This window comes from Arvicanthis niloticus, chromosome 5, assembly GCF_011762505.2.
Source record: "Arvicanthis niloticus isolate mArvNil1 chromosome 5, mArvNil1.pat.X, whole genome shotgun sequence".
NCBI lineage: Eukaryota > Metazoa > Chordata > Mammalia > Rodentia > Muridae > Arvicanthis > Arvicanthis niloticus.
In genome coordinates this window covers 15,226,849-15,253,130 of record NC_047662.1, presented here as the reverse complement: position 1 = coordinate 15,253,130, position 26,282 = coordinate 15,226,849, and the positions used below count along the sequence as shown (strand labels likewise).

The 26,282-nt window shown below is 52.6% G+C and overlaps 1 protein-coding gene across 1 annotated transcript; it reads left to right on the top strand.

The window, feature by feature from the left end:
• The first annotated feature begins 962 nt into the window (after positions 1–962).
• Aldh4a1 (aldehyde dehydrogenase 4 family member A1) lies at positions 963–26,282 on the top strand. Its single transcript, XM_034502870.2, has 15 exons — positions 963–1,115; positions 11,780–11,873; positions 11,965–12,057; positions 12,884–12,931; positions 13,612–13,767; positions 15,186–15,335; positions 15,412–15,486; positions 16,602–16,789; positions 18,741–18,814; positions 20,045–20,241; positions 20,467–20,514; positions 21,257–21,409; positions 21,963–22,084; positions 22,853–22,971; positions 24,746–26,282. The coding sequence occupies exons 1-15, from the start codon at positions 1,057–1,059 to the stop codon at positions 24,856–24,858; spliced, it is 1,689 nt and encodes a 562-aa protein (XP_034358761.1). The 5' UTR covers positions 963–1,056; the 3' UTR covers positions 24,859–26,282.

The following is a 26,282-nucleotide window of genomic DNA, read 5'->3' as shown; positions in this document are numbered from 1 at the left end:
AAACCTGTCTCGAAAAACCAAAACAACAACAAACAAAACCAAAACCAAAAATACAAAAATACAAAAAAAAAAAAAAAAATACAACAAAAAAACAAACTCAAAAGAATAAAGTAAGAAACCCCACACCAGCATCTTAGGACTGACTACAGCGGTTTCTTCAGGTATCATCCTAAGAGCAGGCTTCAGAAGCTGTTTTAATAGGTTCGAGTATTCATCAAACAACGTCTCATGCAGACAACTGAAAATTTTATCTGGGGGCAGAAGGACAGAGGGACAGAGATAGGAACAACTGGTTTTTGTGGCCAGAGGCTTTTAAGAAAAGGAAGAAAGAAAATTAAAACGGAGAACGCTAAGTTCAGGTCCGCTAGGGGTTTATCTCGCAGATTCCAATCTGGAAGGAAGCAGGCCCAGGCAGCTTGGCTCGGCCCTGAGCCAGGCTGGGAGGCAGAGTGCAGATCAGGCTCCATCCAGGGTGGCAGCCCCCGGGGTGGCGCGGGGAGCTGGCCTTAGTGTGGCCCTGCGGACCCGGGGGAATGGAGACCCGCAGATGTCAGCCTTCCAGCCGCCAAGGGCCGGGGACCCTGGCAGCACCTGTCGCGTCGACCTGGTCCCCGGCCCCTTCTACCACTGAGCACGTGCTCTGTGCAGGATCTGTCATTGGCTCCTGCAACTCTCCAGCCTGCCTAAGAAGGCTGCAACTTGCGGGTCAAGCTGATTGTCCCGGAGGCGTTCATGCGTGATTCTGATTGGTCAGTGAGGCTCACGCCCTCTTTCCTTGGGTCATACCATAAGGAGAGGATGCAAAGAGAAAATAGCATCATTTCGGGGCTTTTCTGCTGCGCTCTTTTGACCTGGAGTCCACGGTGGCCTTTTTAATGTTAAATAAAGCTGATATTTATTGACAGGATGGGGTACCCGCACAGGGACCCCGAAGCAAGTGGACCGGACGATGCTGCGCCTCCCGCATAGGTGGTGCGCTCCGGGCTTGCCTAGTCCAGCCCTGCCGGGCTGACTCCAAGCTTCCCACAGCCGCGCAAGACTCTTAGATTCTCCGCGATGTTGCTGCTGCCGTCCCTGCGCCGATCCTTGCTGTCCCACGCCTGGAGGGGCGCTGGGTGAGTGAACCCCTCTGCTGCTGGAGCCCTGAGAGCCGTGGGCAAATCCCACTCTGTTGCAACCACCCTCTTTCCAGCGTCCCCATGGCTCCCCTAAGCGCGGAGTCGCGTCCTGAAGAGCCACTTTCCCATGGAAACCCTGTTGCCCCTTACCGCGTCTCTCTAGAGCAGTGATTCACAACCTTCCTAGTGTTGCGACCCTTTAACACAGTTCCTCATGGTATGGTGACCTCCGAACCGTAAAATTATGCCACTCCATAACCGTGTTTTGCTACTGTTATGAATCGTGATGTAAATATTTAATATTCAGAATAACTGATATGCGACTCCTGTGAAAGGGTCGCTCGGGGTGGCGACCTACAGGTTGAGAACCACTGTCCTAGATGGTCAGTTTTCCTTAGCCAAGGACCCCCTGGGTAGGGTGTGGCGCCCAGACTTGTGGCCACGCCCCCTTCCTTCACTTCTCTTCCTCCAAATGCTGGATATTCCAAATTTGCTGACTCTCCCAGTCCTTGGACATTCCTGTGTTCTCATTCTGGAGCCTCCCGACACTCCCAGGGACCTCTCTATTCCCACTCTCTTTGTGTTCAATATTGGGCTTTTGTTTTACGGCGGGTGCTATAATGACTTTTATAACTTGTGATGCGGCTCTGCGTGGTGGCATGGGACTTATTTTGAGATTTACATAAGTTCATTCAGACAAATTCCTTAATAAAGCACCCCAGAGGCAGAGGCAGGCAGATCACTGAGTTCAAAGCCAGCTTGGTCTACAGAGCAAGTTCTAGGAGGGTCAGGGATACACCAAGAAACCTTGTCTCAAAAACAAACAAACAAACAAACAAACAAACAAGTGGCAGCACCTGGAAAGCAAGAGGCAGGCTGGGTTCTGAGGGTTCAAGGCCAGGCCAGCTTGTTCTGTGTAGTGGGTTCAAGACCGGCCAGGGTTACATGAGAGACTCTGTCTCCAAAGAAGTGTCTGGTTTCCACTGTATGGAATGCCACTTTGGTTCAGACATCTCACTGAGGTGTAGATAACAGTCCTTACAAGTAATGAAGAGACTGGCAAGCTTTAGGGCAGAGAGCTGCTTGCTGTTCAGCCAGAACCCTGGCCCCCTCAGTGATGTGTTCCAATATCTTGCCCCAGTGGGGTGCACAGCCTGTTTGGCATGGGTATTATTCCCCGTTTCTGTTTGCCTTCCTTGTACAGTTTACACAGCCCCCTGCACCCCTACTTCGGTTACTATTTGTCTGCTCTGTGGCCTGCCACCCACCGTGTCTACCTCCACTGAGTTATGACCTTTTTGAGTTAATCAGTGACCCTTTCCCTGCCCCCATGGGGTGGCATGGGCGAGTTTCAACCCTTCCGAATGTTGTGTGAAGCTATTAGGATTGGGGTGGGGGGTGTGTGTGTGCTCCTCTTGCAGACTGAGCCTGCAGCTCTTCAGTTTCTTCCTGCTCTGAGACCACCCACTGCAGACCCCGGATGGAGAGCTCAGATAGGCAGAGCCTTCTAATAGATTCTCAAGTTTACCTTGTGCCTACCTCTCTGGGTGTCAGTGTGGTACAAGGTGTACTGCAGTCAAGGGGATCTGGGTAGGGGTGGGGCATGATCCGTGAGTGGAACTCCAGGGAGTTTTCAACTTAACTGGGGAGAAAGGCATAGACCCAAGCACCCGGTCTTCTCTTTTGGAAATCGGTCTGAGTTATGAAATAGTTTCAAATAGCAGTATCCTGTAGCTAGCTAACAAGTATGAGGTACCCCATGCTGATACTAGGAGCTTGTTCTGGGGAACCCTCTGCCTATTGAGGCAGATGTAACTGCAGTTGCAGTTGGTCTGGTCCAGATCCCCACCCTTCAGTGTGCGGGCCCCCTAAACTGGTGAGAAGAGGATTTTGCAACCAGTTCTCCAGGCTCTGGCTAACTGGTTTTTGTACGGCTGACCTGGCAGGGTGCCCAGAGAGGTTTCTCAACATCAGCGGCTTCATTCACCTTTGGGGCAGGTCTGCAAGATGCTTAGGAAAGCTTCCAGCCTGTGCCTCTGGTCCCCGTGGCTTCTTCAGTCACGACTCGAACAGTGTCTCTGGATAGATGTCTTCTCCTCACTGGCTGAGAGGCACAACCCTAGGGCTGCTGGAGTCATTTGGTCCCTCATTCTTTTGAAGACTTATTTATTTATTTTTAGAGATAGGGTTTCTCTATTCAGCTCAGGCTGTCCTGCCCTCATCTCCCTGCCTCTGGGATTAAAGATATGCGCCATCTTCACAGGCCCTGTTTTGTTTGTTTGTTTGTTTGTTTGTTTTCTACACAGGGTTTCCCTGTGTAGCCCTGGCTGTCGTGGATGCCTTGAATCCCAGCACTTGGGAGGCAGAGGCAGGCAGATTTCTGAGTTCGAGGCCAGCCTGGTTTACAGAGTGAGTTCCAGGACAGCCAGGCTTACACAGAGAAACTCTGTCTCAAAAAACACATGCACATACACCACACATAATTAAAAATAAACTTTTTTTTAATTGATTTTTTTTTGGATAGAAGTGGCACAGGCCTTTAATCCCAGCACTCAGAAGGCAGAAGTGGGAGGATCTCCATGAGTTCAAAGCCAGCCTGATCTACAGAATGAGTTCCAGGACACCCAGAGTTACATAATAAGACCCTATCTCAAAAAACCCTAAATAAATAAATAAATAAATAGTGCGTTGAGAATACAGCCCAGTGGTTGAGCGTTGTTACATAATAAGACCCTATCTCAAAAAACCCTAAATAAATAAATAAATAAATAAATAAATAAATAAATTGTGCGTTGAGAATACAGCCCAGTGGTTGAGCGTTTGGCATCAAAACAACCCACACCTGACTTCATATAAACTATACATGAAATAATACCTGCATTTTCTCTCTTGCCTGGGGTGCCATGCCCAAGGTTATGTGAATGCAACTATTTTAAAATCTGAAAAGATATGAAATCCAAAAAGACCCACGCTTTTAGGTCTCAAGCTTGTAGGTAAAAAGCTTCACAGCTTAAGTTTCTTTTTTTTTTTTTTTTTTTTGGTTTTTCGAGACAGGGTTTCTCTGTGTAGTTCTGGCTGTCCTGGAACTCACTCTGTAGACCAGGCTGGCCTCGAACTCAGAAATCCACCTGCCTCTGCCTCCCAAGTGCTGGGATTAAAGGCATGTACCACCACTGCCTGGCCTTAAATTTCTTCTCATAGGCTGTCACACCTTACTGAATGTCCCCAGGACACAGAGCTGTGACTGACACCTGCTAACGCTGTACAAACTGAGTAAATGAGTGTGAACTTGCCAGCAAGCCCTTCCTTGCTAGGAGACATTTTATCATCGAAGTACCATTTAGTGGGGGCTGGAGAGATGGCTCAGTGGTTAAGAGCACTGACTGCTCTTCCAGAGGTCCTGAGTTCAATTCCCAGCAACCACATGGTGGCTCACAACCATCTGTAATGGGATCTGATGCTTTCTTCTGGTGTGTCTGAAGACAGTGACAGTGTACTCATACACTTTAAATAAATCTTAAAAGAAAAAAAAAAATTACCATTTGGCCTTGGAGGAGGGACTGGCCACAATGGCCTCCACTTATCTTTTCTTTTATTTGAGATGGTCTCTTATGCAGTCCAGGCTGGCTTTGAACTTGCTATGTTGCCTAGGGTGACACTGAACTTCTGATCTTCAGAAGGCCTTCACATCTCAGATGCTAGGATTGCCAGTGTACAGTAGCGCTATGTCAGGGTATGCAGTGTTGAGGATGGAACCCTGGGCTTTATGGGCCTCCTTCATGCTGGGCAGGTACTCTGCTAACTGAGCCACTTCCCCAGGCCCCACCTTGTCCTGCCTTTCACATGGATTACCTTCCTCAGTCCCTCAGCAGCCTGCAATATAGAAGTTTGTTCTCCCCATTTCCCAGATTAAACAACTGAGGCCGGTGGAAATGAAGGAAAACTGGCTGAGGGTTTCAAGCTGCTGATCACCAGGCCCCCCCATCTGCCTGGTTTGTTTTCACCTTGACCTCTGCCATTTTCTGTGTTAACTTCCTCATCCATGCCCTTAGTGATGCAATACTAGATCCTTTGAAACAAGCATGGTACATATTTATATGCAAACTTACATTTGTGGGTGTGAACACAGGCGCACAATGCGGTGCTGAAGATGGGGCTGGGATCCTGGGCGAGCATTGTACCACTGAGCCGCCTTCCCTGCCCTTACACAAAAACTCAGTAAACAGCAGAGCTCGCCAGCTCTGTCGTCGGCTTACAACGGATGCTCATTTCTGTCCCTTACTTACCTTTGCTCCAGACCCGTTGGTGAGTCTTCCTGTGTATCTTGGGGTTGTTTCCAGGACGCCCCCCATGCCCTGCCGTGGTTGCGGGGCATTCTTGGCTCAGTCCCATGTTTGGTTTTTGTCATGCATGGGCACAGGCTGTGTTGCCAAGCTCTGGACCTTCCATTGTCTAGGGAAATCTCAGAGTCCTGCAGGTGGACTGTTCCCGACCGCACCCAGCACCCTGCCTCGGTGTTGTCATCTGTATAATAGGGATAATCCTAGCAGCCGTGTCACAGGCAGTGACAAGGGTCAGATGCGAGGGTGTGGTGCTTGCCCTGCACTCTGTGAATACCGTGAAGGACCAGGTGGAGCTTGAGGTCCTCGTAATGTTTCTGACCACTGTTCAAGTCCACGCTTATCAGCTGGCAATGGCACCCGGAAACACTCTGCACCCGGCACACAGTAGGTGTTGAACTGTTGCTGCTGTCAAAACCGCCCAGAACGGAGTGCAGCTTGGATCGTGGCTCCACCTCCAAGCAGCTCTGTGGCTCTGTGCAGGTGGCTTGGCTTCTCAACGCACGCAACCTCAAGTTGTCACGTGGAAAGTATCAGTAGCAACTCTCACACGGTTGTCGTCACTTCGGGATTTTTTTCTTGCAGTGCTGGGAGCCTGTGTGTGTAAGTCAGGTACTTACTGTGGGGCTGAATGTCTAGCGCCCCCCCACCCTTCTTGCAATCTCTCTGCCCCAGCCTGGAGTAACTGGAATTACAAGCTTTCATCACTACACCTTGTTTATCTAGGGGTTTGCCTGAGTTCATGGATGCTAAGTTGTTTGACACATGCTCAGCACCCAGAAAACTGAGGCTTGCTGTAACCTGGTGACCCATCTCTCTCCTACAGTTGGCTGCCTGGTATGGCCAGCTCTGACAGAAATACCAAGGGTAGCTGGGATAGCAAGAAAGTCCTCCAGGTTGGGTATGGTGACATATACCTCTAATTCTAGCGCTTTGGAGGCAGAAGCAGGCAGATCTCTGAGTTTGAGGCTAGCCTGGTCTACATAGTGCACAGTGAAGGCTGAGCTGCAGTGCTGCAGACTGTCCATCTGAGGTGCTCTCCTCCTCCACATGAGAAGTGAGTGGTTCCCTTGCAGTGTGTGGTCAGGGGATTGACTGATCCCATCATCCAGGCTGGCCCAAGATCTCTGAGATATCCTTTGACTTCAGACTATGTCTCCTGACTCTATAAGTTTGCACTATTACAGATGAGCTGTGACCATGAGCTGCAATGCTATCTCTGAGCGTCGGTTTACTTATCCATAAAATGGGATCACAATGCAACCTAGTGCATTGGGAGAGTGCCTGTGCCCCAGATGCTCAGCTTTAACTAGCTTTAACACCTGGGAAGAGAGTCCCAGTGAGAGACTGTCTACTTTGGGTTGGTCATGGGCAGATGTAGGGGGGTGTCTTAATTGAGTTAATTCTGAAAAGACCCAGCCCACTGTGGGTGGCGTCATTCCCTAGGCGGGAGCCTCTGAGCTAAGCACAAGCACTTGAACATGTATGTGTTCTCTTTTCTCTGCTCTTCTTGACTGTGGCTGTGACCAGCTGTCTCGAGCTCCTGCCCCTGAGCTCCTCACAGTGACAGACCTGGATTGTGAGCTAACAGAAATCTTTCTGTCCCCAAGTTGCTTTTTGTCTGAGTATTTTACCACAGCATTAGAAACAACACAAGGACAGTATCCGTACCTCACTCCGCTCAGTGCTCGGCACCCTAAGAGCTCAGGGGATGATCTGCACTGTCTTCCAGGGCATCCAGGTGAAGTGGTTCATGTAAGGCTGCCCCGCCCTGGGCCTGCAGTTTCCCCTCCCCAGGAGCCTCCACTGCTACCTTAATTACACCTAATTGAGTGATAAGGGAGATTTGCCTTATCAGGCTCCAGATTACAGCTGGGGAAACCAGAGGCTAAACAAAGCAAGATAGCCTCTACTTTCTTGTTGACCTGGTACTTAGCTAGCAGGAGGTCCGTGCCACCAGCTCAGTCCTGGAGGTCTGCTGTCTGGCTCTCACACCCTCACACCCCATGTGCGTTTGCTGCTCCCTCCTAAGCTTTCTCTCAGCTGGTCCTTATGTGCTGGGTAGCTGGGAGGGGAGGGGTCACGGGCTGCTTCCGGGAACTTGCCTTGCCGATTGCTTCAGGATCAGATGCTCAGGCTCCAACACGAATTTTCCTGCTTGGCTTTGAGATGATGGAAAGGAGCCCCCCTCAGACATAGGGGTCGGGGGAGCCACCTGTGAGGGATATCCAAGTGTGGTGAGAAGTCTGAGGAAAGGCTGGGGCGGCTGCACTTCTGCAGAGGATGTGTGATGGGGAATGCACCTGAGGACTCCTGAAGTGGTTTTAAGTTGAGTCTCCCTTGATCCGGTTTTCATGCTAACATCCAGGTCTTGGGCCTTTAAGCTGGTTCACCAGGTGAAGGTGCTGGCTGCCAAGCCTGACCACCTGACTGGTTCTCAGGATCCATGTGGTAGAAGCAGAGACCCAACTCTTCCAAGTTGTGTTTTGATCTTCATGTGTACGCTGTGACACATTAGAAGTAAATCAGTCAGAGTCCACCTTGCCCTATAGACAATCATGAACCCCACTCATCCGGTGGTGGTCCTGTGCAGTGGTAACAGAGCGCCGGGGATGTGCTCATTCGATGACTAACACGCCTGGAGCCCTGAGTTCCATCCATATCGTTGTATAAACTGGGTCTGGAGAAGCAGACCTGAAATCCCAGCCAGCACTTGAGGAGGTTCAAGGTCATCTTCCTCTACAGAGTGACTTTGGAGCTGGTTTGGGCTATGTGCCCTGAGACCGTCTCAAAAATAAGAAACTTTGCTGCCTGCAAAACGGTGCATCATATCCTAGTGTGGCAGTGTCGTGCCTTCCCCTTTTGCAGCATCTCCTGGTTGAAAGAGGTCCCCTTGGATCGGCTTGCATCCATGAGGTTTCTCTGTGGGTGTTCTCTGGTGCACTTATAATGACTAAGTTGTTTAGGTGTGTATCCCTCAGAGCTGGTCCCGGTACTGGAGAGGCAGAATGATTGTGTCACTTTGGTTATGGCATAAGCAGCCTGGAGACAGTGGAGAGAAGTGACTGTTACTCTCCTGAGAGCTGATGGCACTTTGAACCTTGAACAGGGTGGAGCCAAGCCCTCTTCCACCCACCTCCTCCCATGAATGCTGAGTTTGCTGGCTCCGACTCTTCCTGGAAATCAGGACATCTCCTGCCACTAGGTGGGGAAGGGGAATGTGGTCTTTGAAGCTTGCAGGGAACAATGAACAGCTTTCTGACTCAGGCCCTGGCCCTAGGGTCCTTACGGGGTTATCCCAGGATGTCAGGAAACATTCATTGGGTACAGACCTTGTCCTGTGTTTCCTCTCCACAGCGGGAGGATTGAGGTCCAGGTCGAGCTCGGAAATGTGTGGAACGTAAACCACCTGGTGCGTGGATTAAATCTGTGTTGTTGCTGTGGGCTAATTGTATGAATGAATGAATGAATGAATGAATGAGGAAGCCCATCCTGCCTAGAAAGGCCTTTGGGAATCCTCCTAGAGCAGTGGTTCTCAGTCTGCAGGTCCGCTACCCCCTTGGCAGACCTGTCTCCAAATACACTTACAATTCACAGCAGTAGCAAAATTATAGTTACAAAAGTAACAACGAAAATGATTTTCTGGTGGGGGGGGGTCACCACACCGTGAGGAGCTGTATTAAGGAATCACAGCATTCGGAAGGTTGAGACTCACTGTCCTGGAAGCCTTAAGTCTTGTGGAATGATCTGCCTCCATCTTTGTCCAAGCCACGGGAGGGGTGCCTGTTAAATCAGGACAGATCACTACCCAAAAAAGAAAAAAAGCCTGCTGGGAGAAAGGCTTGTTATTTTTGGAACTACTTGACTCAGGTTCAACTTGATTTTTGAATTAGCCTCTTCAGGGCCTGGACATTTTCCAGGACCCTGGAAAAGCCCCTGTGAGCCTGAGGTCACAGTGGACCTCTGCCCTGGGAAACGTGGAGGGAGGTCTGTGGGACTTCTGTTTCTGGTATTGCTTTGGGGGTTGGGGGCCGGGGGGGGATATCAGGGAAGAGACCCTGTGTGGGTAGGGTATGTGCTGACTTTTTCCCACCAGAGTTGGGTCTGTCCTGAATATAGTCCTGGTTGGAGAAGCGGGTGGGGGTGGGGGTGGGGGTGGGGGTATCTTTGGAAACTCCTGGGCCTTGGTAAGTCTCTTTGGGGCCAGTGGGCGAGGAATGCCTGGCATGTTCACACACAACTGGAGGTGACCTTTGAAGGTACCCTGTGGTGTTCTTGGGCTGAGGAAGCAGGCTCCAGGCTTCCCAGAGGAGTAGATGGGCCATGCTGGTCAGACTGGTAGAGAGGGATCTTGACTGGCTGGGAGTGTTGGCTTTGATTTATCTGCTTCCAGAAATGACAGCGTCCAACATGGTGGGTGGTAGGGGGAGGCCTAGAGGCCTGCTGGACCATGTGGTAGATTTTTACTTTCCCACCGTCAGCCCCTAGAAACTTCAAACGCCTCTCTCCCTGTTTCCAGGATTATAGGAGGAAGGGACATGGTGGGTTTCTCTAGCTTTGCCTTCTTTTAGCTGTCTGGTCTTCATAGTAACCTAATGGGTCTCACTATTCTGTTCTGGTGCATGAGGCTGCCGGGAGGGAGGACTGGGTCTTTGGCCAGACAAGGGTGGGGCCAAGGAATGTGACGTGGCCTGTGGATGTGACAGTGGAGGGAGAATGGACACCTCCCCTCACTACCTCGAGGTAGGTGCTTAGTTTCCCTCCTCTTATAGATTTTGTCAGCAAATGTCCCTCTTCCTTGTCCTCAACCCTATAACCCTCTTTGGGCTTTTACCACACCTCTCTGTTCTGCCCTCCTCCTGGAGTGTGCCCCCCTGGCCACACCCACCACACATGGGTTTGTTTTCTTCTCCCTCCAGGCCTCCCTGACTAAACCTACAGGGCCTTTGTACTCCTTCTCATGGAGAAAGGAGAAACACGCATGGTCCCTCTCCCTCAGCGTGGCCGCTCTGTCCTGGTGAGCGTGGTTACGCTGAAACGTGGTTACGCTGGTGGAGGACCAGCCTACAGTTTTTCTCTGAGAGATCTCTTCATTTTGTCTAAGTGCAGTCCAGGCACTTGGAGAGGAATCGCTTCTCTGCCCAACAGTAGCATCACAAAACCCCAGTCCCGAGAGAGCACTCCTGGTTTTCTGGAGTGTCCCCTCAGAGCACACAGCCCGAGTCCCGGGCACGTGGTAACCTTTCCCAGCATCTCACACATGGTGCCTGGCTTTGTCTACACCAGTGGATCCCAACCTTCCTAATGCAACCTTCCTAACCCTTTAATACGACGGTTCCTTGTGCTGTGGTGACCCCCGACCATAATTTTATTGCTACTTCATAACTAATTTTGCTACTGTTATAAATAGTAAAATAGCTGATATGCAGGGTAGCTGATATGTGACCCCCAAAGTGGTCATGACCTACACGCTGAGAACTGCGGGTCTAGACTCAAATTCAGGTTTCTTTTCATTTCAGCCTCCAGCTAGTCATTTTCATTATAAAATGAGCAGCTGACTTACTCCTTGGCTATCTGGACAGCTGGTGAGGCCTGCCCTGGGGCTATGCTCTGTTACTTACTGTTGCCAACATTAAGATGTCCTCTGAGCTGTCCTCATTTACAGAACAAACTGAGGCCTGCAGGAACATGCCACATCTTGGAAGCGGAAGGGGCGGGCTTTAGCTCTGGAATGATGAACAGGACCCGGCTGCTGGTGCTGTTCCTTGTATCTTCCCCTCTTTGTACTAGCCAAGGAAGGAGATGGAGGTCACTCACCAACCAGGCCTCAGGAACAGGACGTTGGTTCTCCGAACCAGCCTTGCCTGTTGCTTCAGCCAGCACCCAGGCCAGTCCTCCCAAATTCCTGGTCTATATTTGATGCCCTTGCCCACTTGAATGCCAGCTCTCTGCTGAGGGCATCTCCCTGGCTCTCACGGGCTAACTGTTCAGTGTAGAGAAAGCCTGACTCTGTGGAGTGAATTTCAGGAAAAGAAGAGACAGTGGCCTCCAACACATATAAAATGACTTCAGGGGGTTGGTGGCTTCTTCTCATTCAGTGGCTGTAGAAACAGGCTCAGAGCAGGTGAGTTATGTGCCTGAAGACACCCAGGGGTACAGTTATGATTTCTAAGTCTTAGACCCAATGCCAGTTGTCTCCCCAAACCCTGGACTTGCTTTGGGCCAGCTGGGGACCACTCGTGTTGATGCAGGGACTGACTTAGTGGCTGCTAACCAGTCTGTTCCCCCCCCCCCCCCCCCCCGTGCTTGTTCCGTTCCCAGGCTGCAGTGGAGGCATGCCTCCTCTCTGAAGGTGGCCAATGAACCTGTCTTAGCGTTCACTCAGGGCAGCCCCGAGCGGGACGCACTGCAGAAGGTAACAGGGAGGGGGGGTGTCCTAGGGTGTGAGGGACATGGAACAAAAAGAAGCAGGAAGTTCCTGTCCACATTTCTGTCCTGTTCCGTAGGCTCTGAAGGACCTGAAGGGCCAGACGGAAGCCATCCCCTGCATTGTCGGGGACGAAGAGGTGTGGACATCCAATGTGCAGTACCAGCTGTCGGTAGGTCTGACAAGGGCAGGGCTCATCCTCACCTCGTACCTGGGCCTCTCCCTGGAAGCTCACAGGTTTGGAGTTGTGATCTCTGCCTGTAAAGGTCATTGTCCCTTCCCAGAGTTTGAATTCTGTGGATGCCTAAAACTTCTAGAATCAGAGGGTGCCATGCCCGGTCCATTCCTGAGTCATGTCCACAGCAAGGAGCCTGGGAAGGGTGTGCGTGTCCCTGGTGGCTTCTTCCCATAGGTCAGTTGCCAGCTGGGTTCAGCCCTCTAGAAAGCATCATGGCTGTCAGCAGACCAGGGAGCTCACGGGTCTCACAGTCAGAGGCGGGGAGAGTGAAGGGCTAGCCTTTGTGCCAGAGAGTCTGCTCAGACAGAACTCTAAGAGCACTGTGTACTGGACCCAGCTTGGAAGAACTAGCGTATTTTTCTCTGCATGTTCCCACTAGCTTTGTGACTCTGAGCACAGGGCATCTGTGGAGGCCAGAGGACAACTTTGTGGGGTTGGTTCTGTCCGTTCACCTTTATGGGGTTCTGGGAGATTGGAGTCACATCGCTAAGCTTGAGTGGCAAGCGCCTTTACCCACTGAGCTGTCTCACCGGCCTGTTGGAAGAATTTTTAAATGCGACTGGGTGCACAGCTTCTAGGCACGGAGAGCCAGGGAGGGGGAGGATAGAGCTGCCGTGGCCTGGTGCCGAAGGTGGATGAGCTGGGTGGGATTCAGGCAGGTCCGAGTGACCACAGAGGCTGATAACGAATGAACAGAGCCTAGTGCTCTGTGGTCTCGGCCTTACTTATGAACTGTGACACCCTTCCCCTCTTCTTCCAGCCTTTTAACCATGGACACAAGGTGGCCAAGTTCTGTTACGCCGACAAGGTGAGTCCCTGCGTACCCAATGACGATGGCTGGTCCACCAGGTGGGAGTGGACCATGTGGGAGTGGAGCGGTGGTGTCACCGCTCTCCCTGACCCTGGAGTCTTTGGGCTGAGTCTGCAGCAGAACCAGACATGTACAGGTTAACCCGAGCCAAATCCTAGCCGTATTGATCAGGGCGGCAATAGCACCAAATATTGTCATCAAAGTACCCACTACTTGGAGCTGACCTGGGGAGCGGGCCTTTCAGGGGTGGGGTAGAGTCTGTAAGACAGTCAGAACAGTTAGATAGGTAGATGGAAAGGCAGGCCAAGAGTGAGGGAGGGGGAGCCCAAGGGAGGGGCTGGTACCACATGCTCATGAGGACCAGTGTGGTCTGGGTCACCTGTAGCTAGTATGTGTGCCAAGCTGTGGCTCTGACCCCAAGGTTGGAGTGTCAGAGATCCCGAGGGTGTGGTACCTTCTTAGTTAGGGATACAGTGGGGCAGGAACTTTCTTTTGTATCAGTTAGTTTTGAGACTAACCTGACAGGAGCCTCAGACCTCACAGTGACAACAGGACAGGCTGTCTGTAACAGTGTGGACAGGACTGGGGGGTGTTCTGTCAGTAGCTAGTGTCCTTCTGGTCCCCCCTCTGTGTTCTTCTGTGTAAAGCAGAAGGCAACCCTTTACTTCTCTGTCCAGGCCTTGCTCAACAAAGCCATCGAAGCTGCCTTGGCTGCCAGGAAAGAGTGGGACCTGAAGCCCGTGGCAGACCGGGCCCAGGTCTTCCTGAGGGCGGCAGATATGCTGAGTGGGCCCCGAAGGGCTGAAGTCCTTGCCAAAACCATGGTGGGACAGGTGAGGATTGATAGGCCCAGTCGGGCTGTCACACTCCATTCCTGTCACCAGACATTAGCTGCACAGCGTCTGTGTGCCAGGAGCTGTTGGAGACTTGGAGATGCCTCCCCCGAGGAACAAGGCCGAGGAGTCGGGATATAACTTAGTTACCAGACTCGGCTGGTTATGGTGAGCCCATGTGTCCTGCCATGGCCAGTCATGTCACCTCCCCTTCATTCCTGCCGTCCTACTCTGGGCCACGCCTTTGTCACTTCGGTCCCTACTAGTGGCCAGCCTTCTGACATCGCTGGTATGGCACTGCCGTCTACAAAGGTGTCGGGCTGCATGCACAGCCAGCCTGGCACACATGGGGCTTACATGCTGTAGGTTGGAACTGGTGCCAGTCTCTGCCTTCAGCTCAGCCAGGCCTCTGCAGCCCTCAGTGGGTTGCTCCTGACTCAGGGCCGCCAGGGCCTCTCCCAAGGGCCTCACCCCATTACCCTGGGCCCTTCTAGCCTTCCTCTGTCATGCTTCCCAGCATGGTTCTGTTTTCGGCCAGGCTGTTCTGTCCATGATGGAGTGAGTTTGGACTTAGCAGGAGTCTGTGGGGAGCTCAGGCCTCCTCTGGCTCTGCCCAGTGTCCCCTGCTTAGAAGGGACTCTAGCCATCTGGCCTGGCTCTATTCTGTTCTCTAAGGGGCTTCCTGGCATTCCATGCCCAGAAGGGCTATTCTGCTCCCGTCTGGAGCCCTGTGTTTGCTGTCGGTTACAGTTAAAGCTCAGGCTGCAGCGGGCTTGTTAAGTGTCCATTTACTGCCTGTGGGAGAGGTGCCTTTCTTGATCTTCATCTTTAAATTGACAAATGAGAAATGGGATTTGAGAAACGGTTTTGTCGAGTGAGCAGTGCACTGCACTGAGGAAGGAGCCACGGAGAGAGAGGTTCAGTCCGCTTAAGGAACCGCTCACCTGAGTTCCTAATAAGTAACAGCCACCAAAACCCCAGGCTGCCCACCTGCTCACCCGGCTCCATGGTGAGAGCGCCCTCTGCTGGGTGGAGGTGGGATGACAGCTCCTCGCCTTCCTTTCAGTATTGCGCTTGTGTCAGGAAGCTGGATGTGTGGGCTGTCACACTGGGGTCCCTTTTTATTTGGCTTGAGATTGAAGGGATCCTAGGAATCACTCTGAAGGTCTTAGCCTCCCAGGCTACACACTCTAACAATATGCCAAAGAATTATGAGCCGTGTACCTCTGCAAGATGGTCAGTAGGTGCTTTCTGGTCCAGTCTGTCTGATGAGAGTTTGGGATGCCTGAGAATCAGGTCCTTTCCCTCCTCAGTCCTGGGGCCAAGCATGGTCATCCCACTGGAGGTTTTTGTTCCTTTCTTGGGACTGGCTATATAGCCTGTCTGGTGTCACTGAAGCTGGGCCACTGTCCTAACAGGGCAAGACCGTGATCCAAGCAGAGATTGATGCTGCAGCCGAGCTCATCGACTTCTTCAGGTTCAATGCCAAGTTCGCCGTGGAACTGGAGGGGGAACAGCCCATCAGCGTGCCACCCAGTACCAACCACGTGGTGTACCGGGGGCTGGAGGTACTGCAGGGCAGGCAGTGAGCCACGGGGCCTCCTGGGAACATTGAGCTCCACCTCACATCTTCCTCTTCCTCAGGGCTTTGTGGCGGCCATCTCTCCCTTCAACTTCACCGCGATCGGAGGCAACCTGGCAGGCGCACCGGCCTTAATGGTGAGGAGAGGGGTTGGGGAGGGACAAGGGCCAGTTAGTCACGCCCCGGATCTCAAACAAGCCCAGAGCGTCTGCCCATAGTCACGGGAGAAGTACAGAGGGCAGCAGCTGGGACTGTGGATACATTCTGGATTCCAACTCTTGGTTTATCTTACAGCCTTGTCCATTTGTGGGAGACCAGGGCAGAGCCCAAGTTCAGAGGCACAGTTGCTTCCTCTGTTGAGCAGGGTGTGTGTGTGTGTGTGTGTGTGCGCGCGCACACATGTGTGCGCGCACGCTCATGCCATCAGCTCGCAAAGATTGAGATGTGCTAGATACCAGGCAGGTCCAGCCAAGAGTGAGCCATGGCTCTGATGGCTGCTGCTGCTGGTGACCCAGAGGGCTCACAGGTGTGGCAGCCATTGACACTGTGTGCTGACGATGTCTGTTAATTTAAAAAAGCAATGAGAGAGGTGGCTGCCCCTGTGCCTCTTTGCCAGGTGACACCTGAGATACACAGCAGGGACTTGTGGAGGAACAGATAGGAATTTGGAGGCTGGATGTCTTGGAAGCTCTGAAATGAAAGCCACATTGTCGAGTGAGGGCCCCTCTACCTGAGGGAGCTCCCAGGCTGATGTGGGGGAATCTAACATCAGCCAGGAAGAGAGCTGGTGTTGATCCAGCAGCCTGGACCTTAGGCATGGTGTGTGCGTTCTCTGTGCATGCACAGGGACAGCCTTGTGCATCATGGAATGGGCCCTCCTGGTGCCTGTGATGCTGCCAGTGCTCTGACATAGTACACGTCCTCTGACTCAGCACACGTGCATATAGTCTGTGAGTACTTGCTCAGCCACACCCTGGAATGGTTCAGGACACTGGGAACAGTCATAGCCTGGAGTGAAGGCAAGACTTGGCCTGGGCTTGCAGGAAAAGAGTGCCCAGGCCAGGGCTGGAATTGAAGACTGGGTCCTCCATGGCAGAGGTCTCTGGGAAACAGTTCAGACATTGTATCGGTGAGCTTAGATGGAACCTGAAGTGGATTCCGATGGGGTGATCATGCTGTGTATTGGGGAACATGCTTGGCATGGTTACTCTCCCGCCGCCTTGTGAATCACGTCCGACATCCTTTATGACAGGGCAACGTGGTTCTGTGGAAGCCCAGTGACACTGCCATGCTGGCTAGCTACGCCGTCTACCGCATCCTCCGGGAGGCTGGCTTGCCCCCCAACATAATCCAGTTTGTGCCGGCCGATGGGCCAACATTTGGGGACACGGTCACCAGCTCAGAGCACCTCTGTGGCATCAACTTTACAGGCAGTGTGCCGTAAGTCCCTGAGAGGTGGGGTAGGGCATGGGATATGTAGGGATATGAGCTGGTGTTTCGGGCTGTAAACCCAAGTGGTCATGTGTGTTGACCTTCCTCTGTGTGAGCATGGGGGAGCCATGGTGACAAATGAGAGTGGAGGGTCCCTTTCTTGGTGAATATTTGAAAGGATGGAGAAGGAGAATATTGTATGGACTGGAAACACAGCCCGTGGCTGAGGGCAGCCTTCCATCACAGAGGGCCTGAACGAGTGAGCTGGAAACAGGAGATACTGGGCCTGCTTCTTGCAGAAGGCACCTCAGTGCAAGGTTGGCGAGGCAGAAGGGAGGAGGTGGGAGCGGGGTTATAGGAAGGAGGAGGACACTAAGGGGCCTGCAGGCTAAGCCTGTGATGTATTGTAGAGCATGTCCCCTGGGCCTGGAGTCAGAGGGTTGGACAGTTTGCCCAGGGACTCAGCACGTGTCTTCCAACCCCTGAAGCACAGGGTTCTGTGTCAATGCAGGAAATAAGCCATGAGGTCAAGGTCTTGTCCACCATCCCTGAATCTGCTTCCCTTGGTCCCACCTTTCAGATTTAGCCCTGTGGCTCCTAGGAGCCTTCTGAATCTGCAGAGGTGTCTGGGCAGCATCCTGAAGGAGGTGGGAGACATGGAAGGTTCTAGGGAACGGTGTAAGCACTGTTCTGTTTCAGGCTGAGGTTGCCCGTTGGGTCTAGGAAAGACTGGCTTTAGTTTTCTTGGATTCCTAACAGCCATGGCCTGGACATGTCTAACTTATGTGGTGTATGTTCCGGTCCCCCTGGGCCTGCATGTCTCATGGTACCATTAGCTGGAGGTGAACAACACTATGTGGGTCCCCCAGTCCCTATCCATACCTGGGTCTGTGTATCCCAGGTCTGCCCACTGCTGGCCCTCCTCCCCTGTCTGTACTCTGTCCTAGGATCTGGCTGGAGATGCTCCAGAAGGTCAGGAAGTTGTGAGCTCCAGGGATTGGGATAATAGCCATGAATCCTGTAGCGATCTCAGAACCTAGGGCAGAGTATAGTGAGCCAATGGCGGTCTGCAGCGGGGGTCTGGGTCCAGGACATTCTGGCCTTGGCAGAAAGGGCCAGAATTATTATTCGGGGGGATTGATACTGTCAGGGCGTACAGGCTTGGGGGCAGTTGAGTCGTATAGGTCATTGACTGAGGAACCTTCTGGGCATGTGGGTGGCGTTGACTGGGACAGCCCGGTGTCCCACTTAGCATCTGCAGCCCTTACTGTGTGGCACCCGCAGTGGCTTCTCTGCACCTTCCGTGCCTGGATGGCCGGTGTGGGTGGGAGCTTACGGAGTGCTGACGGGGCCTTTTCCCCAGAGGCCTGCTCTGCCAGTGCTCCGGTCTCTGCCTGTTAGTAGGCAGAGTGGGCCTGGCCCCCTGTTTGCCACGCTCTGGCAAGCTGCTACACCGAAGGTAGCAAAGTCATAAATTACCGTTAGCTACTGGGCCGGGTGATTAGCATTTTTATTGTTTTGTGGTGTTGAGGTTGGTCACAGTGAAGCCCTGGGAGAGGAGGCTGTGTCTCAGGGGCGGCAGGTCGGGGCAGCCTGAGCTGTTGGTTAGGTCTGTCAGGCCAGGTCCTGGGCCAGGATGTCCCCCAATAGCCACAGGGGTGTGTCTTGCTTGTGAGCCAAAGTTCGGGCTCACACTGGAGTCCCCGCAGGCGGAGCTCATTCATGTTAGTAGGTGAGGTGCAGAATTGAAGGCTTTGGTGACATTAAGTCATGAACCGGAGGTCACACAGCCCTGTGTCAGAGCCTCGGACCAGCATCATCTGTTTTCACATCTAGGTCTTCTGGGTGTCACCTCTCCTCCTGGCATTACCTTGACCCCTGTCCAGCCTCTCAGGCATTTCCTCAGGTCATTCAGTCCCTTCCTCTCAAGGCTTTTTGACACTCTGCTCCTTGATTGTAGCACCTTCAAACACCTGTGGAAGCAGGTGGCCCAGAACCTGGACCGGTTCCGTACCTTCCCACGCCTGGCTGGAGGTAAGCCCCGCTCCTACCCTGAACCCCCCACCCAGGAGCCGTGTGTGAGCACAGAACACCTAACCACACCTGTGACGGGGACTGAAAGCTGGGGTCCTTTAGACTTGGGTTGGTAGCACCCGTGGCTGGGGGCTGCTATGTGGATGGCACCGGTCTGAGTTGGGGGAGGAGGCAGCCCGTTTGTGGGTGTGGTGTGGAGGGGGACCGGAGAGAAGGCAGCTGGCTGAGAGGATAGCAGAGTGACCTCTCATTGACAGTGGTAACTCTCCTGAGAAACCATTCTCTCTCTGATCACATAAAGTTGGTCCACGCTGTGTGTGGCAAAGCCACGGAGTCTTCTCCTACAAGGCTTCCTAGAGCTTTTAGTATTCCATGTATATACTCAGAGAGCGTAACTGGCTAGGTTAGTGTTTCCCAAACTCCCTGGGCCATGGAACCCTATTTTGTACAGAACCCCAATTTGCACAGTCCCCATGGGCTAGAAGTTGTAGCACACACTTTGCTGAGACCTCAAAGAACTTCTGCCTGGGATGCACTTGAGAGTAGAAGCCGGGACTGATGGTTAAGCCGTCAAGCCGTCTAACCCTTAGTGTGAGGTGGGGCCCATGAGAAGGCCCTTCCTGAGTTAGCTGGCCTCTGATGTGTGCCTGGGTTGCCCGTAGCAACTGAGCTTCCCAGCCCATCTCGTGGACCCTGCAGGAGAGGGGATAGCCTCTCCTTCCCAGGGCCATGGCCCAACCTGGAGCCAGTGGCTGCATCAAGGCGCCTCAGTTTATTCATCTTTGAGATGGGGACAGGGCAATGGAAGTGGTCCTTGAGATTTGAGGAGACAGCTCAGGTGCTGAGCAGGCCCCTGTCAGGAGGTGTATGCTTTTGGCTGGCTGGTGTTACCTGCTGTTTCTGAGCAGGTAAACTGAGGCAGAGGAGTGCCGTGACCTGTCTGAAGGTCTTCTGTAAAGGAGCAGGTGGGCTTCCCTGGGAGGTTTCAGGAAAGCCTGGTCCATCTTTAGGGATGGGTGGGCCCTTGGGAACTTGGTTTGCTGTGCTTGCCCCCTCCAGTCACCATTTGGTTTTCTCTGTGACAGGGAGTTGGTACCAACACCCTCTGGGGAGTGGAGCAGGCCTGGCTTCTGGCTCCCCAGGATGTTCTCTGATGTGGGGCTGTGGCTTGGTGTGGGTGGTGGTCTGGGCTGCACCCACTCATGTCCGCACACACCCCCTGCTCTGCAGAGTGTGGCGGGAAGAACTTCCATTTTGTGCACAGCTCGGCCGACGTGGACAGCGTGGTGAGCGGGACCCTGCGCTCGGCCTTCGAATACGGTGGTCAGAAGTGTTCAGCCTGCTCGCGCCTCTACGTGCCACAGTCGCTGTGGCCACAGATCAAAGGGCGACTGCTGGAGGAACACAGCAGGATCAAAGTGGGGGATGTGAGTAGGGCCTCGGCTCACACAGCAGGTGGCTGATGGGATTGGAGGCTCCAGCTCTTTGAGTGTCTCCCTGCGGCTCTCTCTGGCTCTCTGAGGCTGGGTCCTTCCCTAGGGGCTCTGCATGTGGGGTGGGGTACACGTAGGGAAAGGGATCCCTTCTTCTGTGCCCTACAGTGTCTCATCTCTGTCTGTCTGTCTGTCTGTCTGTCTGTCTCTCATCCTCAGCCTTCAGAGGACTTTGGGACCTTCTTCTCCGCAGTGATTGACGCCAAGGTGAGGTGCAGTGCATTCTGGGGGAGGGGGGTGACAGGCTGGTCAGCACTGCTTGTAACTAGACGTATGCCTCCCTGACTTGGAAGAGGGCCGGATCACCCATGGCGGGAGGGAAGTTGCTCTTGCCTGCACACCCTCAAACCAGGCTCAGCAAGCCCCTAAAGCGGCAGGCCCACACATGTGCACTTGAGAGCCCCGCTCTGGGATCATTGTGTAGCTAGAGGGCCTTGAAAACACGTCTCTGTGGCCACATGCCTGTCATCATAGCTAACTGTGTGCTTAGATGTAAACGCATAGCTGTGTGTGCACCTTTCTGTGTGTTTATCTCAGAATATGTGGGTATGTAAGGACCACTGTGGTTTGACCTGCCATGTGCATGCCACACTCTACATACATAACACATGCTTACATACATATATCCAAATTCCAAAAACACAGCATGCTCACTCATACATACACATAGACATACACAACATACACCTACATACACATAGCATACATGCACTTGTGTGAATACCACACACATACTACATCGACACAGGCACGTGCCACACATGCATCAAGACACATACTATATACATACATACACATACTCATATGGATTCCTCTCGGTGTTCCTACCATGGTTTAGCCAGGCCTTCGGTGTCTCCAACCCTGTCCCCCTCACCTTTAGGCAGAGGTATTTTGGGGTGAGTATCAGGTGGGGTGGGGCTCTCTCTGAAGCTCCCACTCACTGCCCTAGGCCTTTGCCCGCATTAAGAAGTGGCTGGACCATGCGCGGTCCTCGCCCAGCCTCAGCATCCTGGCCGGGGGCCAGTGTAACGAGTCGGTGGGTTACTACGTGGAGCCATGTATCATTGAGAGCAAGGACCCACAGGAGCCCATCATGAAAGAGGTAACTGCAAGGGGCTGTCCTTGGGCACGGTATCATGCTACTTCCTGATGCTGTCTGGTTTCATGGCTGACCAGGGATAGCTGGCAGGAATGGCTCACAGCTGGAGTGAGCTCAGACCTGTCCAAGACTCTGTCCCTGTTACTGTCGGTGCTGGCAAGCTATTGCCATAGCTGCCGAAGCCCCTGTATGATATGGCAGCTGTGGGCCATGGCTGATGCCTGAGATGGAATGGGGGTGCAGGACCAGAGAAAGCACACCCTTAGTGGGGGAGTGGCCCCGAGGAGGGAGGATGCCTTAGCACTTGCTGTTGAGTGAGCCTCCTGCACCCCCCAGAGCCTGACTGCTTTACATGAGGATATGGCAGGGAAGCCAGAAGGTTCTGGATCTTCTGCCAAAGAGAAAGCCGGGCACACAGAGGCCAGAGGGAACCTGGAGGAACTGGCCCCTCTTTGTCCCTGGTCTGGGCTATTGTGTGGGTCGAGGCCTGGGATGGTGAAGAGGGTGGCCAGATGGGGACATTGTAGGAACTAACCCCTCTCCTCTCCTCTCCCAGGAGATCTTTGGTCCTGTCCTGACAGTGTATGTGTACCCAGATGATAAATACAGAGAGACGCTGCAGCTGGTTGACAGCACTACCAGCTATGGCCTCACGGGGGCAGTGTTCGCCCAGGATAAGTGAGTGGCCTCAGCCCTGGGAGCAGAACAGGTGTACATCCTTGCCAGTTCAGCGCAGACTTCACCTCCTGGACGCAGCGTCTGCTAATCCCTCTTCTGCTTTCCCTCAGAGCGTCCCCTTAGTCCTCTCAGCTTAGACCTAAAGGCAGATGGCCTCAAACGGGCATACAGCAGTCCGGCCTGTTAGATATGGAGCTGTCAGGAGCCCCTGGTGACCACCGTGTCTGAATCTCCAGGGACAGGCCTGGGGAGCTCATGATCGACCTGTTGGGGGCCCCACTGAGCTAGGTGACCACCCTGTCCCGTGCTGCAGAGACTTGCTGCAGTGGAGACGGATCTGATGTGGGTCCTGCCATCCTAACAGGATCTAACACATCTGATGTGGGTCCTTGAATTTTTATCTTTTCCTTCGTCCTTGGCCCTGTAGCTACTCTGTCTGCCTCAGGTGGAAGTGGGAGCCCAGGCGGAAGCATAGGCTCTGGGTGTTTGCTCTCCTTCAGTGAAATGGATGAGTTAGACTTGGGGACCCGCCCATCATCTCCATCCCGCCAGTTGTGGCCTCACCCTCCGTGCTCTCCACCCAGGCCTCCCCGTGGCTCCAGAAGGCTAGAGAGCTGAACCCCTTCTCAGGGGAAAAGCTGAGCCTAGCAGCTGGCCAGTATCCTGCTCCTAACATGGCTGGTTGCTTAGTGGGAGTTAGTGTGGGTTCTCAGGGGTTGGAGGCCAGACGGGACTGGCGGCCCCTGTGATTACTGTCCTGTCTCCTAGAGCGATTGTCCAGGAAGCCACGAGGATGCTGAGGAACGCTGCTGGTAACTTCTATATCAACGATAAGTCTACTGGGTCCGTGGTGGGCCAGCAGCCCTTCGGGGGCGCCCGGGCCTCAGGTGAGTGGGAAGCGAGTCCTGGTCAGAGGCCATAGGTCATTACTTTGGGGGTGTGAGTTGGAACAGAACAGCTCACTGTGGGGTGTATGAATGTGCAAACACAGTCTTTTCAGGAGCTTTAGAAGCCAGGAGGCCATTTTCCTGTGGTTCAGAGGAAAAAACTGAGGCACGGGGGAGGGCTGTGGATGTTAGGTTAGTTTTAGTTTAGACTCTATTTTATCTGTTGTGTGAGACTCTTGTGTCTTTGAGATTCTGTTTCTATCTCTTCCTGGGTCTTTAGGGGGTAAAGTGAGTGTCTATTAAACAACGTATAATTGGGTCTTGTTTATTTATTCACTTAAAAATAAGTATTTTGGGGCGAATTGGGTATGATGGCACGTGCCTTTAATGCCAGCTCTTGGAGGGCAGAAGCAGGTAGGTCTCTGTGAATTCAAGGCCATCCTGGTCTACACAGAGAGTTTCAGGCCAGCCAAGGCTGCATATAGCCAGACCCTTTCTCAAAAAAAAACCTTTGATTTAGTTAATGAGCATGTGTGTGCCACGGTGCCACATATGGAGCCACGGATCAAGTTGTCAGAGTTAGGTCTCTCCTTCCAGTGTGTGGGTCATGGGGACCAAACTCAGCTCATCAGTCTTGATGAGAGCGACTTTACCTGTTAAATCGTCTTAACAGCCTAGGGTCTTGGTTTTTTGTTTTGTTTTGTTTTGTTTTTTGAGACAGGGTCTCACTATATAGCCCTGGCTGGCCTGGAACTGCTCTGTAGACCAGTCTGGCCTTGAACTCACAGAGATCCACTTGCCTCAGTCTCCCAAGTGATGGGATTAAAGGCATTCACATGGTTTTAGGTAATTAAAAAAGTATATATATATATATGTATGTATGTATGTGTATATATATATGTATGTATATAAGTGACAGGCCATGTGTATGTAGTTACATGAAGAATCCAGAAGATGGCGTCAGATCCCCTGGAGCTGGAGCTGCTGAAGGTTGTAAGCTACCTTCTGTAGGTGCTGGGAACCAAACTCTGCTCCTCTGGGAGACCAGGAGGAGCTGTTAACTATAGAGCTGCCTCTCCAGCCTGGGTTTTGTTTTTTAAAATTCATTCACTCACTAGACTTTTTTTTTTTTTTTGACAGGGTTTCTCTGTGTAGCCCTGGCTGTCCTGGAACTCACTCTGTAGACCAGGCTGGCCTCAAACTCAGAAATCCTCCTGCCTCTGCCTCCTAAGTGCTGGGATTAAAGGCGTGCGCCACCACCGCCCGGCACTCACTCACTAGACTTTTAATTGCAGAATTTAACCCATTTATGTTTATGCTGATTATTGTTAGCTAAGGCTTAGTTCTTAGTTTTACTATATAGTTCTTCCTCTCTTACCTAGTTCCTGTGGTCAAGTGATACACTCAAATTCTTGGACTGTCTGTCTTTCCTTCATTTCTAAAGAACAGCTTAGCTGGGCAGTGTTGGTTTTGGCTGGTTAGTGTTTTTATTACTTTGCTACTGGGAGCCTCAGCCTCTCACCTGCCCTCTGGCCATGTATACTTTGCCCTGACATGCTCAGCAAGCCCCAAGGCTGTGAAGGGTGCATTGTGGACAGAGCCACCATTCACCCCTCTAACCGCTAGCCCTGTGCTACCCCATTTACCATGCTATCTCCCCTACTTGTCGCCTCTCCCCCCTCTCTTTCTCTCTTTCTTTCTCTTTCTCTCTCTCTCTCTCTCTCTCCCCCCCACCCCCTCTGCCAAGAACCATTGTGTACTCTCTTTCCCACAGGAACCAATGACAAACCAGGAGGCCCCCACTACATCTTACGCTGGACATCACCCCAGGTCATCAAGGAGACTCATAAGCCCCTGGGGGACTGGCGATACTCCTACATGCAGTGAGCCCCGCCCATCACCTCTGTTGTCAACCCATCTGTCCATCCAGATGACTGATATCTCTGCACTGACCCCCTGCTCCCCACCAGCTCATCCTGGACTATCTAAAGCTGAGCTGGACCCAGTCCTGGCTATTGGGTGTCCAGGATTTGGCTTTAGGTCATATTGGGGAGAATCAGCCAGTCCACTCAGAAGTCTCATCCTCTGCAGAACACCTTGGTACCTGGCAGGTTGTCTACCTGTCTGTTTTTCTCACCTCATTCTGGGCCTGGTGACTCAGAGGCCCTCAGAACAGAGAGAGAGATTCTCATGACCCTGTCGGGGAAGGAGACAGCTCTGGTGTCTTGTTGCCTCACCACTCAAAGACTCCTGACCTAGGCCTTGTCCCTTTCACATATCCAGTGAGATAGGACCTCAGCCAGATGCGGCAGGGGCACCAGCTGGCCTTCCCCCGTGGTCTGTGCTAGCTCCTCCTACAGGTACTTGTATCCAGCCATATGCCTTAGACCCATGTGCCTCCTCCAGGGTGCCTGCCTGTCCCTGAGCCTTCATCCCTCCTGGCCACCTGCTGGGAGTGACCAGTGGTGGCCATCCCATACAGGGAAACCTCGAAGTGGGCCTCCATTGCATACCCTGTGGAATGCAGCCAGCCCAGTGGCAGTCAGGGTGAGCTCCATCTTGGGTCCTGGATAATCAAATGTTTCTAATGGTTCAGAAGCATGCAGAGTTCCCTTTCAAGGACATTTGCCAGGGGTCCACAAGGAGCTGGTATAGCTGTCACCAAGGGCTACCCCGCCACATCAGGGACGGGTCCCAGTACCAGGCCAGCTCTATTCTGCTTCCATTCAGGATCCATGTTGCTTCCCAGGGGGCAGGACTGGACTGCAAATGTCCCAGTTCTGCTGGTTCTATACTGTGAGGGCGTAGGGCACATTTACTGCCACCTGAGAAAATGCCAGATACCTACTCAAAGCAGCGTGGGGGAGGGAGGTGAGGGGCGGACTGGCTTCTCATTCCTAATCTAACGAACTGCCAGTGTCTTGTCACGTGGTTCTGTGTGATGCCACGGGAGGGAGTAGTCAGTGCGGAGCCTGTGGCTGGGTTTAGAGATGGCTTTGTGTCTTACCCCCCTGCCCCTGCAAGGTGGTCACACACACACACACAAAAAAATCACGTAAATTCTCCAACCTCCCATGTCTAAAATGGTGATGATTCCCTCATGTACACGGAGAATCAATGAGCTAACCCATGTGGATTTCAGACAAGCGATCAGAAATATCACCCATTTGTTCCCCAACACTATGTGCTGTGGTGGCTGACCTCATGTGTCAGCTTTGCTGGGCCATGGTCCCCAGAGACCTGGTCAGCCATTGTGGAAGTTTCTATGAAGACAACTTGGATGTAGTAAAGCTTAAATCAGTGGGCTCTTA